The sequence below is a fragment of the Amblyraja radiata genome, chromosome 34 (genome assembly GCF_010909765.2).
Source record: "Amblyraja radiata isolate CabotCenter1 chromosome 34, sAmbRad1.1.pri, whole genome shotgun sequence".
In the NCBI taxonomy this organism is placed as follows: domain Eukaryota; kingdom Metazoa; phylum Chordata; class Chondrichthyes; order Rajiformes; family Rajidae; genus Amblyraja; species Amblyraja radiata.
In genome coordinates this window covers 18,375,698-18,393,077 of record NC_045989.1, presented here as the reverse complement: position 1 = coordinate 18,393,077, position 17,380 = coordinate 18,375,698, and the positions used below count along the sequence as shown (strand labels likewise).

Below are 17,380 nucleotides of genomic sequence, written 5' to 3'. Positions count from 1 at the left end.
CTCTGGAGAAAAGGAATAGGTGACATTTCAGCTCGAGACCCCTTCTTCAGTCTGAAGGTGGGTCTCAACCCGAAACGCCACCTATTCCTTTTCTCCAGAGATTCTGCCTGACCCGCTGCAGTACTCCAGCATCTTATGTCCTGCTTAAAATACAGATGGGAACGGTCAGGGTCAAGAAATGAACAATGTGGGAGTATTATTTCAGATGTCAGGCATGTGACGAATATTGAATTTGGTGGATTTCCAATAGAATCATTGGAGAGTTGAGAAGATGTATATTTGTGCAGTAAGTTGTTAGGGTTTGCGATGCACTGCCTGTAAGAGGGGCAGAAGCAGATTCAGCAAAAACTTTCAAAAAGATTTGATTAAGAACCGAAGGATAAATATTTGTAAGGTTGGTGCAAAGAGATTGAGCAAATAGAATTAAAAGTTAGTTTCTTTGAAGAACCAGAATTGGGAGGATTGATCAAATAGTCTCCTGTGTGGTAGTGGACTCCAATTGATTGAGCTGCTACCTAATGTAAGGATGTAAAGCCTTCTTTATGCTTGTTGCTTAATCTAATGGCACAATAAAACACACTATTGTCAGCCATTCTCTAGTTGATGAGACACAAAGTTCTAGCATAACTTAGTAGGTCAGGCAGCATCTCTGGAAAACATGGACGCAAAGTTTCACACGAAATGTCACCTACCCATATTCTCTAGAGATTCTGCCTGATGCACTGAGTTACCCAGTACTTTGTAAAACAGCATTGTCAACACTGCCACGATACCCCTTTCATCGCCTTTCTCCTCCCTATTAGTCCTGGTTTGCAACAGTTAGGAAGTGTAGCCTTTTTGCGGGATTAGTGAAACTAGTACTTTGCAGGACAAACATATGCCAATGCATGAACACAAATATTTACATTGAGTATGATAAGTGATAGGAGCAGAATTAGGCCATTTGGCCCATAAAGTCTACTCCATCATTCAATCGTGGCTGATCTAACTTTACCTCTTAACCCCATTCTCCTACCTTCTCCCCATTAACTCTGACACCCATACTGATCAAGAATCTATCTATCTCTGCTGTAAAAATATCCATTGACTTGGCCTCCGCACCTTCAGTGGCAATGAATTCCACAGATTCAACACCCTCTGATTAATGAAATTCCTCCTCATCTCCTTCCTATTGGAATGTCCTTTAATTCTGAGGAAATTACTTCTGGTCCAAGACTCTCCCACTAGTGGAAACATCCTCGCCACATCCACTCTATCCAAGCCTTTCACTATTCGGGAAGTTTCAATGAGGTACCCCCTCATCCTTCTAAACTCCAACGCGCAGAGGGCCAGTGTCATCAAACGCGCACCATATGTTGAAGATTAACAAATGGGATTTGAGGTGTGAATGGAGAATGGAAGCACTAACCTTGAGCAATCCCTGTAGTGTTCGTCAGACTGTGGTCGTGGAACCCATCTAAGGACAGTGAATTGCACCAACCCTCATCGCAAATGTGATCTTGCAGCGAAGCCCAGAGAGGAAGAGGAGTGCGAGGATCATTCCAACTGCTACAAATGGCGAACTGGAGAATGGTCAAAGGTATGTAACTCCATTCCTAAATATCAATACCCTTGTGGGATAAGACAAAATGAGTAGGAAGGAATTGCAGATGCTGGTTTACACCCAAGATACACAAAATGCTGGAGTAACAGCATAGAAGGAATGGGTGACGTCTGAAGAAGGGTGTCGACCCGAAACGTCACCCATTTTGATCTTTTATCCAGAGATGCTGCCTGTCCTGCTGAGTAACTCCAGCAATTTTTATATATATCTTCCCTTGTGGGAAAATATCATCAGAGAATCATTGCGTAGGAAGGAACTGCAGATGCTGGTTTATACCGAAGTTAGACACAAAATGCTGGAGTAACTCAGCAGGCCCTGCAGGCAGCATCACTGGAGAGAAGCAATGGATGTTTCAGGTTGGAATCCTTCTTCAGACTGTTCTGTCATTATTTTTTCTGCATTTGATTTATTTTGCATTAAACTTGTTCTTCCAACTTCTAGCAAAACACTTGGCAGAGAGAAATAGAAAGTTTAAAAATTCCCTTTCGTCAAACTTTGAATGTGGAATGTCACCCATGTGGGAAATGTATACTAATAGAAGCAGAGATCATTTAACTCCACCAGATGTATTTTTGCATTGAGAAAATAACCAAGCGACAGACAGCACAGTAGTTAACTAGTAATGTTAATAGTTTTCCTTTTAAATATTACTGAACCAGTTGCAAGTTTTAATATGACAATTCTACAACTTAATTACAAATTCACCAATATCAGCTTGTTTTATTTCTAATTTATTCATGCTCTCAAACTGCAATGGAATTTGAACGCATGCTTTTTGATTGTTAACATTGTTGCTTTGATAATTAGTGATGTGATGTCTTTCCTGCATAACCCCAGGAGGCAGATTGATTTTACACACAGTTTCCTTTATGATACAGTCAGACCTGAGGGACATTGGGAAGCTCAGTCTCAGCTGTCCCCAGGTTCCAGCACGGGTGCCCACAGTGTGGGTGGCTCGGGATGGCTGCACCCCTCATGGTGTCTCTGCTCTGCCCCTGGACATGCAGTGGCAGAACCATACCAAAACCAGACATGATATGGTAATGTTGGAGTAACTCAGCGGAACAGGCAGCATCTCTGGACAGAAGGAATGATTGACGTTTCGGGTCGAATAAGGGTCTGAAGAAGGTTTCTCGACCCGAGATGTCTCCCATTCCTTCTATCCAGAGATGTTGCCTGCCCCACTGAATTTCTCCAGCATTTTGTGCCTATCTTCAGTGTAAATCAGCATCTGCAGTTCCTCCCTACACTTGATATGACAGGCCCAGGCAAAGCCAGTTAAGATAAACCCTCCAGCACCGTGGAGCTCGGTAACATGGTTTTTAATAAATCTCCCCATCTTTCATTGGGACCAAAAGTAATAAAGGAATAACTGGTTGGAAGAGTCATTAAACTGAGTTCATTTTAAAAATATAATAAACAAGCAGCTGTAAGGATCTATGTCCCATGGCAATTCTGACATTGTAGCTCGAGTTGGAGAACCACTGCTCACATCTCTGTAAAATAAATCTAAGCAAAGGCAACAAGAAACTTCCATGCCTTAAATAACTATGACTGAAGTAAATAGTGGCCAATGCAATGTCATTCATTTTTTTTTTTTTCAATTCAATTCAATTCAACTTTAATGTCATTGCACAAATACTGAGTATCGGTACAACGAAATGCAGTTTTGCGTCAGTCCGTAGTAGTGCAATATAGAAATTAAAAAAAAAGAGGATACAGAACAATTAAAAAATGCAGAATAATTAAACAATGGGGGACGGAGGGACCGGAGGAATCTATCGGCGGGACTCTGAGTTCAGCAATGCGACGGTATGATTGTAGATTGTCACCTTGACATTGGTGAGGATGATCTCTGTGACTTGGGTGGCACGGTGTTGCAGCTTGTAGAGCCACTACCTCACAGTGCCGGAGAGCCTGGTTCAATCCTGACTTTGGGTAGAGTCTGCACATTCTCCCTGTGACCATGTGGATTCCTTTTGCATGCTCACTGGCCACTTTGAGTTTATAGGCAAATGGTAGAATCCGGGGGGAGAGAGAGATGATGCGAGTATCAGGAGAATAAAAACGGGATGATTGTAAATGGGTGACTGGTGATTTGCATGGACTTGGTGGGCCAAAGGGCCTTTCTGCATGCTGTATATCTGGCTCTGTGACTTCATACCTTAAGTCATTGGATACCAGCTATGGGTACGTTTGGGTTCCTTTGCAGCTAGTATGTTGTTTGGTCCCAGAGCCTTGAAGGAGGTGGAAAGGCTGAGGGTGTCAGGAGACAAGTTACTCAATAATGGTTACCCAGCCTTGAGTAACTTGATCCAGTTCTGAATGTCAAAGCGGTCAGTGAACTTTGCCAGTCTTGTTGAATAATCTTCTCTCTTGATGATGACAGTAGCACCTGGAATTTGCCTGGCGCTCCATTATTTGTACTTCGCAGTGCAAACATAGTAACAAATCACCACGGGCATCTGCAAACAGACCACGTCACACCTCGATGTGAAGTGGCTGAAGGTGATTCAGCCAAGGTTAATTCTGTGGATGTTGCATACCTGAGTGTCTGATCTCCAACAACAAATCACCGTACATTGCTGACGGCAACAGAGAGCAAAATCTTCTTCCTGATTCGCTTTGATCATCTTCACTCGGGTGCCCTGGTGTCATGTACTGGTGAGATAAGAGAGTTTCCTCTCATCCCCCCACCCCTGAAATGTAGATCTTTAGGCTCAGTTTAGTCTGGAGCAGGAGGTTTGTTCCTTTCTGTTGGTCCTCCTGTTGCCTGCTGCAGCCCAAGTCTGGTATCTCTGACAGTGATGGTGTTACCAAGCCACTCTTAGTGATGAGCATTGACGCCCTGCTCCCACACTGTCTGCTGCGTCCCAGTCAGTATGCAGTTTGTGGTCTTGGGACACTCACTGCTTCTTCCAAGTGATGTTCAACCAGGAGGAGCACAGCTTCATCAGCAGAGGGAGGATGGGAGAGGTAGATGGTAGATGGTGGAGGTGATCAAGATACACTCTTGCCTGTGTTTGGCCTCATGTTACTAAATGGCTCTTAAACACTACAACCTTAAATAAGCTCTGAACTACATGGACTATTATTGTTATTACTGCACTATGATTGTTTTTTGTGTGTACGTATGTGTGCGTGTATATAATATATATATATGTATATATATATATGATCTATATATTTGTGTATTTGTGAGTATGTGTATTTTAACTTTTTTTCCCCCTCTCGTTTATGATATTGTTTACAGTACCAATTTTATATATTCTGTTGTGCTACTGCAAGTAAGAATTTCATTGTTCTATCTGGGACATATGACAATAAAACACTCTTGACTCATGTTGCAGGATCTGGATTCATTGTGAAGGTTCACAAGGACTCACTCTCCCCAATTTGTATCACCGTACTGCCCCCTCTTGGTGCATACGATTCTGCTGGTAGGGCTGGGGTTGTGAGGGACGAGTCACTGGTACCAGGCAGTGGTTTGACGATTCTCTGGGACTCCCTCTGTAGCTCTGCCAATTGGGACACAAGCCGGACCGGGCCAAATATGCCGTTATCATGTATCAGGGGCAGCACAGTGCAGCAGAGTTGCTGCCTTGCAGTGCCAGAGACCCGGGTTCAATCCTGACTATGGGTGCTGTCTGTGTGGAGTTTTTACATTCTTCCTGTGACTGCGTAGGATTTCTCTGGGTGCTCCGGTTTCCTCCCACACTCCAAAGATGTGCAGGTTTGTAGATTAATTGGCTTCAGTAAAATTGCAAATTATCCCTAGAGTGAAGGATAGTGCGTGTGTACGGGATGATCACTGGTCGGCACGGACTCAGTGGGTCGAAGGGCCTCTTTCCGTGCTGTATCTCTGAAGTCTAAAATTGGTGCCAGGGTTGATGCAGACAGGTCTCTCCATCTTTTATTCAAGTGTTTTTGGTGGCAGTTTTATAGAGCAACGTGTCTTACAACTTTCAGGAGGCCATTGCAAGTCTTTCGCAATACAGTGGGCATGGAGTAACCTCGAGACCATTTGTGAACCAGGTTTTCTTTAGCAACAGTCCAAACATTTCATGGTCCCGAGTGTTTTTTATTTTAGAATGCAGCATATGACAGAACTCAAATACACTGATTACACAGATTGCAAAGTGATTTTAAATTTATGTCTCCACATTGACAGTGCAGATCTCTGCCTTGCTCATTCAGTGCCACAAGCGGGATATCTCCACATCTGTACATCAACATTATCACATCCTAGCCTATGTAAAATGGATGCTGTGTTTTCCGCATTTGATGGCACCACATCGGTTACAAACTGCTTTGGGACATCCTGGGACCTGCTGAAGAGCTGTGTACGTTCCATCTGCGCTCAGCAGTCATCTTGAAAGCCTTTGCTGGAAGAGTGTTTTGTTCTGATGTTGTTTAATTGAAGAGCATCAGCAGCACTGATCAGGTGGCCACGACCATAACTCCACCTCCGGCAGCTCCTGCCGCCGTAACGCTAGTGTGATGTGACAGGCGCTGTCATCATTAATCCTAGACCGCACACAGTGGCAAACAGCAGAGCAACTCTCATCCTCCAGGGAGATACTTTACAACCTTGGAAAATCAAATACAATCTCAAACAGAGGAAAGGAGAAAAGGATGGTAATTTACAGATTGTCGCAATTTGCTCTCAGTGGAATAATCTGATAAATGAGAGTGGTCATTTTAACCAGTTATTCTGAAGTAAGAGTGCTTCCTTCATGCACTGATGGCAGTGTGCTGTCCACAGGGATCAGATGCTGCTACACTGAGTAACAAAGTGCGGTCAGAGTGGCAATCAGTGCATCATGGTTTATGCTGACTTCTGGAACTGGTGTGTGTCTCAGGAACTGGTGCGCTAAAATGCTGCCAACTATATCCTGAACTCTGTACCGTCTCCATTGCTCTATCTATTGTACTTCTGAGTTTGGCTTGTGCTTATGAATAGGAAAGGTTGAGAAGGAATATGGGCCAAATGCGGGCAGGTGGGACTAGCATAGATGGGCCACCTTGGTAGGCAAGGGGAAGTTGGGCCTGTTTCTATGCTGTAAGGCTCTGCGACTCAATGTTTATCTGATTTGGATAGAGGGCGTCACGGTGATAGAGTTGCTGCCTTACAATGCCACAGACATGAGTTCAATCCTGACTATGGGCACTGTCTGTATGGAGTTAGTACATTCTCCCCGTGACCTGCGTGGGTTTTCTCCGAGATCTTCGGTTTTCGAGTTACTCTAGCACTTTGTGTCTTTTTTTGTAAACCAGCATCTGCAGTTCCCTGTTTCCCCAATCTGAAATGTCCCATGTCCGTGTCATCCTGATATGCTGCCCGATCCGCTGAGTTACTCCGGCAATTTGTTATGAAAAATCTGGGGCCACGTTACACTCTGGCAGCAGAGGAGTTAATGAACTGAAGTCTGCGGAGAGCAGCAGGAGGAACAGGGAGAGATAATCAGCGGTGAAGGAACAGAATTTCTCATGGGCATTAAACTATTCAGCATCAACAGCTCAAGGACGTGTGGATCTAACGGATGCTTATGCATCACAACTGCATTTGTTAGAGAGCTCTATGCATCAGAGAGAGTTGCACCAAAACATCTCAAACAGCTGTCAAACAGTAACATTTTACAAGCAACTTATACCTCTACCTTTACAGACTACAGATAACGGTCTGGTTTATTTATTAATGAGCATTCTGCTTTTATCATTCAGGATACAGCAGCAAATTTTCTTGTATGTTCCCATTATCATTGGCCAGTCTTGCACAGGAAATACATTGGTGATAGGCTTACACATGCTCCCTGACTTATGTAAGGGTTATGTCCCACGGACCCTTACGTGTTGAATGTGACGCAAGTCGGAAACGGAAGTGCGCGTAAACATGTGGGAGCTCCGACGTGGAGACCAAGTGGGAGCTCATACCTGGAGGCCACGGGTGACCTCTGATATGAGCAGTACTGGGGAGCTCCAACCTGGAGACCACGTGGGTGTCAGTGGGCTTGAAGAATTGCTTACATAAGTGCAAATTCACATGTGTCGCCTATAAAATAAGTCGGGGAACACCTGTATTTCAAATAAAGAACTGAGAAAACCAGTAATTAGGTTAAATATCATAGCTCTGATGCTCCTGAGGACAAACGCTCCAGCTTAACTTGTAACAAGTAATCTACCTCTGTACTCTCAATCTACATCAGAGTCCCTCAACAACTAACTGACAGTCTATCTTTTAACCTGAGTCAACTTGTCAACCCTCGTCAGCTTGTTTCTCTCAGGAAGCCCGTGTCTATTGACATCTCACTTGGCACTCGGGGTGCCTTCCCAGGAACAATAGTGCCAATGGAATCAGCAAAAATAGGTCTACTGCAAGAGATGCATGGCAGCAGCTGTGCAGGGAGCCTGTGTGAACCTCTGCAGACACTCGCAGGAACCCTCAGCTCAGTGTTTGCAGAGACTGTCTGTGAGGATTCATAGTCGATGGATTGGGGACATCATAGTCATACGGTCATAGAAAACAGGTCCTTCTTCCCAACTTGCCTACGCTGATCAGTCAACACTATTCTCATTTACACTAGTCCCATCTATCCAAGCTTGGCCCATAACCTTCGAAATGGATGATCAGCCATGATCATATTGAATGGCGGTGCAGGCTCGAAGGGCCGAATGGCCTACTCCTGCACCTATTTTCTATGTTTCTATGTATCCTAGTATTCAAAATGTATTCAAGTTAGAGATATCAATAGTCTGAAGAAGGTTCTCGTCACTCATTCCTTCTCTCCAGAGATGCTGCCTGTCCTGCTGAGTTACTCCAGCATTTTGTGTCTATCTTCAATATTCACACCGCTTGGTCTGCCCAGCTGTTCCAGGGGTTGACGGACCGCCCAGGTCCAACGGCCTCCCGCATCGCCGCCGGTTGTTCCACAGAAGCTGCTGACTCCATCTCTGTTTCCCTGCCTGCAACACTGTCCAGCTTCTGCAGCCAACCAAGGAGAGGGAGATGCTTGGGCAGCAGGGAGGGCAGGAGATAGTGCGTGGTTCCCACAGAGCGGTGTGCATCCCACACAGATGTCTTATTTACAACACAAGCTGAGACATACCTGAGTGCTCGACTGGACAAGCAAGGACACAAGGAATGAATTGGCTTCATCCAGAGATAACCAGAATGCTAGTATAATATCCTGAGATTGAGATTCACCAATATCCTCATTTCACTTTGTTGCAAGAGGGGTGCTAGTTAGAATCAAATTCTTTGCAGTGCAAGTCTGGAGCCTGGTGTACTAATCAGCTTGCTATATCTGTCCAGTCTGCCATCACTGGGGTGGCACGCTGGCGCAGCTGGTAGAGCCGAGGCCTCACAGCACCAGAGACCCAGGTTTGATGCTGAAATCAGCTCGAACATCAGATGCTGTCTGCGTGGAGTTTGCATGTTCTTCCTGGGACTACGTGGGTTTCCTCTAGTTGTCTCCCGTATCCCAGAGACGTGCGGTTTGCAGGTTAATTGATCTCTGCAAATTGCCCCTGGTGTGTAGGGAGTGGGTGAGAGAGTAGGATGGCCCAGAACTAGCGTGAACGGGTGATCGATGGTCAGTGTTGTTTTAGTGGGGTGGAGGGGCCTGTTTCCATGCTAGATCTCTAAACTAAACTGAGCTTTCTCTTACAGATCATTGCATGTAATATTGATGTTGAAAACATGAGCATAAACTGAGAGTGTTTAAGTGAAGCAGTTGAAGATGTGTTAATTTAGTATCAGCCCCAAATTAAATACTGCTAAACATAGCTTTTAAAAGCTTTTTATTTCCCTCCGAAGAGCTTGCTGGTCCGATGCCCAGTCGGCAACCTGTGTGCATTATTTTATGCACAGCTGCAGTTGGGAACACGTGAATGTACTCACTGGCTTTAATAGCAAGTGCCCCAGTTCCACACGCTTCCCCCATTGCCTTGGATGTTTCCATAATGAGTCTTGGGAGAGATTCATGTGCAGAGATTAATCCCAAGAAATTAATTCAACAATCCCATACTCACTGTAAGGAGACGGTGATGGAAAAAGGACAGGCTGGAGATTGGTACCAGACCGTTGCAGTCCCAGCTCTAGTCTGTACTCTCTTCCTCTGGGAGGCTGCTGCCTCTAATATAAAGAATTAAGATTGTTCTTCCGTCTTTCCTTTTTTATTGCTAAAATAATACCAACATCATGACAACACTGAAAAAAACTGGTGCTGAAGTAACTCAGCGGATCAGGCAGCATCTCTGGAGAATGTTAGGTCAGGGTGCTACTTCAGACAGACAGAAGAAGACAGTCTGAAGAAGTGTCCCAACCCAAAACATCGCCCATCCATGTTCTCCACAGGTGCTACATGACCCACTGAGACATAACTTTGTGTCTTTCTTTGTAAACCAGCATCTGCAGATCCTGGTGTCGTTATAATGTCAACGCAATTGAAGTTCATCCAAAACAAATCAGTTACAGAATCCGTAGAAGGGTCTCAACCCGAAACGTCACCTATTCCTTTTCTTCAGAGATGCTGCCTGACCCGCGGAGTTACTCCAGCATTTTGTGTCTTGTTACAGAATCCACCATTTTAAAAATGACTGATGTTAAGTCACCTCCCTTCCGATATCAGACTCATTGGGTAGATTTGGAAACTTCACCATCCAAGCTGATAGCCTTGAGGGAAGGTGCTCGGAAATAATGTTGACCTGTGTTGGTTGCAACTTCTATCAGCTGTACAAGGCTCAGGAATAGACACAGGGATTTGAAAAGTCCTTCAGCAGATTGACTCTTTACGTTGAACTATTAAGTTATCATCCTTTTAAAAATCGTCTTCTCTAGAAGAAATATACATTGTAGGATAATTATAGATTAAAGCTAAATAAAGAAATTTGGTGGATTTTCCAGTTTGTTCGTTAGTGACTGGACGAGTTTTCTGGGCGTGCGTAACAATGTCAGTCCCTGTTCCAGTGTTCGTCCACATGCGGCAAGGGCCTGCATTCTCGAGTTGTTCAATGTATGCACAGAATCACCGGGCGCCACGGCAACGAATGCCCTTCTTTGACCAAACCACCGTCCTACAAGCAATGCCACCAGAAGCCTTGCAATGGAAGTGCCAACGCCAACAATGTCACCTCGTCCAGGCTTGGTGAGCATGCACATCTGTCTCTCTAGACTTTAGATATACAGGGCAGAAACAGGCCCTTCACATTGTTTGATAAAACTACTACTAAAACTAGAACGCGGGACGATCGCTGGATGGTGCAGACTCATTGTCTCCAAACTCCAAACTATAAACTAAACTCTGAAGAGTTTCCTGGTCCGAGGAACAGTTATCAAAATGGGGGGGACAAGGGGGTGGGTCGAAGGTCATGTGTGAGAGCATAGTTTACGGGAAGTTATGGGAGACTGAGATTTTTGGGAATGCTCCAGGAGCCAATATAGACTCGAAGGGATGAATAAACAGAAATAAAACAAGGAGTGGAAATCTGAAACGCCCAACACTACAAGACCAATGATGTTGGGGTCAGTACAGCCTTTCAAAACTGAGAGTATATTTCTGTGAATTAAAGTTTTGGATTAATGGGGCAGAGGTGGAGTTGGGCTTCATAAGGTCATAAGTGATAGGAGCAGACTTAGGCCATTTGGCCCAATGTCTACTCTGCCATTCAATCATGGCTGATCTATCTATCTATCTCTCCCTCCTAACCCCATACTCCTGCATTCTCCCCTTGATCCCTGACACCCGTACTAATTGCACGTTCATGTTGAGCATGATTTGGTGACATTAGAGGCTGTAACATGTTAAGGGCCTCCTGTAACTCTCTGACTTGACCCGGCAGCTGCCCTAACATACAAGTGCCTGGGAGATGACTGGGCAGTGTACTGCAGACTCATCCGTGAGAAGAACCTGTGCCAAGACCTGCGCTGGTACCGACGCTGCTGCCAGACCTGCAAGGACTTCTACGCAAACAAGCCGCGGCGCAGCACTGAGTCGCGGGTATTATTGAAGCAATGAGATAACCGAAGAAGAGTTTTTTTTCTTCTCCGTTTCATCCCGTACAGAATCGGGGGATGTACGGATTTTTTATTTTAACTGGAAGAGAGCGGTGCTTGGGAAGCTGCAGGCTCCCCACCATCCTTGCCCACACTCTGCAAACGCACCCCGCCATTTTTGGGATGTACCGCGTGAGCTGCTGTTACAGTGTCAGAAGCTGAGCCAGTGACCTACCCAAGAGCCCACGTCGATGGGTTCTGCACTTGCCTATCACTGCAGCATCAACCGCATGGCTCCGATCAGTGAGGGAAGTAAACAGTAACTCCTTTCTCACCAACAAGAAATGACGTTTACTGTCTCTCACTGGATTTTTGTAGAGTTAATACTGTGCACTGGAACCATTTCCAGCGGAAAGCAAAGGACAATGAAGGAGCAGGAAAATCTATCCCTTCCACGCACCTTCAGGTGGAGATGTGTCTAGAATCTCAACTCACTGTTTGTTATCCCTCTCATAGTTCTGGAAAATATGAAAAGCCTTGACATCCAGACTATCGATCAAACCACTCGCTTGATGAGAATTTGCAACTTAATATCTTCATTTATAGCAAAGTGTAGCAATGCAAAGCCAAACTTGAACGATTCTCTTTAACCTTTTCATTACTTTTTACCTTTAGGCCAGTCAACCTTCCTTATGGACATGGCTAATGATACTTTATTATCTCATGTGAATGAATGAATGAATGAATACTTTATTGTTTCATGTGAAAAGGCACAGTGAAACTCTTTGTTTTGCATACGCAAGGTATGCAAAGAGTTGCCACATAAAGGGCGCTGACATAAAGTTACAAAGTATTCCGCGCCAGCTCCTCCCTTGTTCTCCCTCACAGTGGTCCCCCCATGCCAGGTCCTCCTTTGTTCTCCCCCCCCCCCCCCCCCCCCCCACATCCCCTCCTCACGGCTCCCCCTCCCCCACGCCGTACCGAGGTGCAGTGAAATTCATATTGTACACAGTTCATTACGGATCTCCGAATAGTAGACAAAAAGGAAATTCACTGCATCTCGGTACATGTTACAATAAAATATCATCAGTCATTAGTAGTGCGAAGCCTGTGTGTAACTTAATGGATCCATTAGAAGAAGAGGCAGCAGTCTCTGTGAGTCGGATTTACACTCTGGTGGTGATTAGAAGCAACTGTCTGGGAAGCTCCAACTTCAGGTAGTAATACGGGACAACACTGCTCAGCAATCTGCCTTTTGATGCACCACAGCTGGTGTACGAAACTGTAGACGTACCCGTCTGGTGCCCAATGCTCCTGCTTGTGTTGAGGCCATTGCTGTGAGGTGCAAGCTGGTTACCCTGTAACCATGCGCAGATGACACAGTTAGAGTGCTGAGCACTGCAGGGCTTCAGGGGAAGGGGAACAAATCAGCGCCCAAATGTACCGATCTGTCTGCTCACGTCTACCCTCCCGTTTAGATGTTTAGTATAGAGATACAGCGTGAAAACAGGCCCTTTGGCCAACCGAGTCAACGCCAAATAGTGATCCCTACATAATTACCCTACCCTACACACACTAGGGACAATTATACAGATGCTGCCTGTCACGCTAAGTTACTTCAGCATTTAGTGTTTATCTTCAGTGTAAACTACTGTAGCATCTGCAGTTCCTCCCAGCACAATTCCTTCTCACCTGTGTCCCTGAGTGGGTCTGAGCCAGTACTGTGCTCGCTGGAGCAAGGGGGGTCCAGTTATACCTCACGCCAATGGCACAGATATCCAGCAGGGCCCATTGAGCATTGAATAAAGTACAATGGAACAGAGCTTGGCTGTTCCCTGAGAGACAGCTGACTACGGGCAAACAATTGCAAAATAATTGTTGTGCATTTGGAAAATCAACTGAAGATGACCAATATTGAGCATATTTCCAATTTTCTGCAGATTTATCTTTATTGCCAGCATCTTTATTCTGGCACTAAACTCCCCAGATGACAGCACTAATAGAACAAGTCGGAAAAACTCATCTTCAGCCTGATATTTAATTTTCTGACCTGAGATTCTTGTGGTTCATTTACACTCAAAACAGCCGGCTTTTGGAAGTCCATTTCCCCTGAAACCACACTGCTTAGTGGACTGTCTTCCTTGTCCTCAGTGAGACCTGTAACCTCCTGCAGCCTCAGAAACATGTCAGACTGCATTAGAGGTCAGGATTATTCTCAGGGTCATGAGTGCAGGACATTACGGCTGCTGCCATTCCCTGCAGTATACGCACAAAGACTCACGTACCAAACAGCTGTAGGCAGCCCACAAACACACGCACGCTCAGACGACCCTACCCTGAATCATATCATACACTTCACAGACACATGCACTGACCCACACACCATACACATACAAAACTATCTCACACACAACATTGCACATATATGTGTAGGAAGGAACTGCAGATGCTGGTTTAAACCGAAGATAGACACAAAAAGCTGGAGTAACTCAGCGGGACAGACAGCATCCCTGGAGAAAAGGAATGGGTGACGTTTTGGGTCTGAAGAAGGGTCTCAACCCGAAACGTCACCTATTCCTTTTCTCTGACCCGCAGAGTTACTCCAGCTTTTTGTGTCTATCTACATGCAACATATACACCTGCAATTTACACGTACACAATGAATACATCAATATCAATACACACTCCAAACGCACAAAGCATTAATTTACACACAACACATAACATGACACATACAACATACACATGTAAGCTGATCAACACGTACCCTCACATGTACCACAGACCTACAATTATAAGTATTCCCATACACAATTCGAACATAGCTGAAGAAGGGTTCCAACCCAAAACGTCATCTATTCCTTTCTTACTGAGGTGCTGCCTGACCAGTTGAGTTACTCTAGCACTTTGTGTCTATTGTCAGCTGAAATCTTGATTTTTACAGTGTGTTTTTTAAAATTAATATGAGATAAAGGTAAGAGCGTAAATTTTACACTTCCATCCTCTGACACTGAGTGTAGCATGTTGGGAGCTTGCATCAGGAAGATTTACCACAGTCAGCTAATCACAGAAACTAGGTAAAGAAACAGACCTCCTACAAGTGAGCTTCGTTGCCACCTTCCCCTCAGCTACCAATGAACCATTCAACATTTCCTTGATCGTCGTCTGCTTTGATCTGTTGTTTTTACACCTTACCCTTCCATATCTCTAGTCTCCCTCTCCCTTGACTCTCAGTCTGAAGAAGGGTCTCGACCCAAAACGTCACCCGTTCCTTCTCTCCAGAGATGCTGCCCGTCCAGATGAGTTACTCCAGCATTTTGTGCCTATCTTCCATTGCTTCTCAGCCTGTTAAGGATTCACACCTTACACAACCCACGTAGATGCGCTCTGCATCTGCGACTCAGCAGAACCATTGAACCCTCCTCAAACCCGTCAGCTATCAGTGGTGAAAAGGTTATTCCCTTCCTGTGTGTGGCAGAGCTTGTTTGCTGCAATTTTATTTGCTGTTTATTTTAGTGGTGCTATTTTTTGCAACGATGACTCGTTTTAATTCTGTCTTACACAGTAGGCAATGTATAATTGTACTGTTAAATATTAAATGTACTAGTGACTGTCACTATATTCCACATGGTGCTATCTTATTAGAACAATAATCTCTGTCAGAAGGTGCTTGCTTGCATTAGCATAATGTGATACTGAGATATATTCATTATGACTAGCTTTTTATTGCAGACTGAAATGTCATGTTGGCAGTTTTGCCAACACAGGTGCTGTATCGATGACCTCCAGTATATTTATGGTTTTTCATGAGGCAGAGAATATGGAAAATGCTTGAGAACTTGTAACAAGACTAATGATTCAGGGCATCCTTCCTCCCGTTAATGGAAGAATATTTTGCGAAACATTTCATATTAAATTTATTTTCATCAAATAAACTGCCTGTGGTGTTTTAATTGACTGACTTGGATGTCACTTTTGCTATTATTATCTTCTTCTCGCTGCTGCCGTCGGGCAGGAGGTACAGAAGCCTGACGTCCCACACACCTGGCTCAAGAACAGTGACTTGACACCACCATCACGTTCTTGGTCTTGGGGGTAGGTTAGGTAAGGGGGAGGTTCAGCGAGACCTGGGTGTCCTTGTACACCAGTCACTGAAAGTTGGCGTGCAGGTACAGCAGGCAGTGAAGAAAACTAATGGAATGTTGGCCTTCATAACAAGAGGATTTCAGTATTGGAGTAAATAGGTTCTTCTGCAGTTGTATAGGGCTCTGGTAAGACCACATCTGGAGTATTGTGTACAGTTTTGGTCTCCTAATTTGAGGAAGGACATCCTTGTGATTGAGGCAGTGCAGCGTAGGTTCACGAGATTGATGCCTGGGATGGCGGGACTGTCATATGAGGAAAGATTGAAAAGACTAGGCTTGTATTCGCTGGGGTTTAGAAGGATGAGGGGATATCTTATAGAAACATATAAAATTATAAAAGGAATGGACAAGCTAGATGCAGGAAAAATGTTCCCAATGTTGGGCGAGTCCAGAACCAGGAGCCACAGTCTTAGAATAAAGGAGAGGCCATTTAAGACTGAGGTGAGAAAAAACTTTTTCACCCAGAGAGTTGTGAATCTGTGGAATTCCCTGCCACAGAGGGCTGTGGAGGCCAAATCACTGGATGGATTTAAGAGAGAGTTAGATAGAGCTCTAGGGGCTAGTGGAATCAAGGGATATGGGGAGAAGGCAGGGACGGGTTATTGATTGGGAACGATCAGCCATGATCACAATAAATGGCGGTGCTGGCTCGAAGGGCCGAATGGCCTCCTCCTGCACCTATTTTCTATGTTTCTTGAACCACCTCACACAACCCTAATCCTACGTCGGGAATGGAACACTGTGGACCACGATGATTATCCCGTTTTCTAATTGAGTTTTGCACTAAATTTTTTTTGCACAGTTATCCTTTCACTGTCTGGTAGAATTTGTGTATAACTCATGTTTTTGTGTGAAGATAGACACAAAATGCTGCATGCAACTCGATGCGTCAGGCAGCATCTCTGGAGAGAAAGAACAGGTGACGTTTCAGGTCGGAACCCGTCTTCAGACTGGGGGGGGGGGGGAAATAAAGTGGAGGCGAGAAAGGGCCAGTCAGGCCCTTGTGTATTTTTGTGTGTTTATCTGAGACTCTGTGCCTATGATGCTGCTGTAAGCAAGATTTTCGATGTACCGCTACCTCACCATACCTGTGCATAAAAATAAACTCCAGACGGGAGCAGGGAGAAGAAGGAATGATCGGGGTGCGGCAAGGCATTGATTATGTTGGCTGCCGTTTCTGAGAAAGTGTGAGGTGTCGATGGAGTCAGTGGTGGGGAGTCTAGTCTGTGTGATGGACTGGGCTACATCCACAGTTCTTTGCAATTTCTTTCCGTCTTGGGTAGAGCTGTTCCCAAACCAAGTTGTGATGTAACCTGACAGTATGCTTTCAGTATGCTTTGTGACCCTGTCTGAAGAAGGGTGTCGACCCGAAATGTCACCGATTCCTTTTCTCCAGAGATGTTGTCGGACCCGTTGTGTTACTCCAGTTTTCTGTGTCTATCTTTGGTTTAAACTAGCATCTGCAGTTCCTTCCTACACAGTGTGCTTTCTGTGATGCATCTGTAGAAGTTGGTAAGAGACACAGTTCTCCAGTCCCAAGACACAACAACTGCCCAGTTAACTTTCCTGTAACAAGGAACGAATTGAAAAACAAGCAGAACAAATTATCTTCACAACGAATGCTTTGTGGTTTGACCT

The 17,380-nt window shown here is 44.8% G+C and overlaps 1 protein-coding gene across 1 annotated transcript in view; it reads left to right on the top strand.

Annotated features, from left to right (window-relative positions):
• adamts17 (ADAM metallopeptidase with thrombospondin type 1 motif 17) overlaps window positions 1-12,638 on the top strand; it is a 179,630-nt gene extending 166,992 nt beyond the window's left edge. Inside the window, exons 21-23 of the mRNA XM_033050346.1 lie at window positions 1,427-1,579; window positions 10,572-10,749; window positions 11,444-12,638. Coding sequence (XP_032906237.1) covers window positions 1,427-1,579; window positions 10,572-10,749; window positions 11,444-11,619 — 507 coding nt within the window. The 3' untranslated portion in view covers window positions 11,620-12,638. The remainder of the gene's footprint in view (window positions 1-1,426; window positions 1,580-10,571; window positions 10,750-11,443) is intronic.
• The last annotated feature ends 4,742 nt before the right edge of the window (window positions 12,639-17,380 follow it).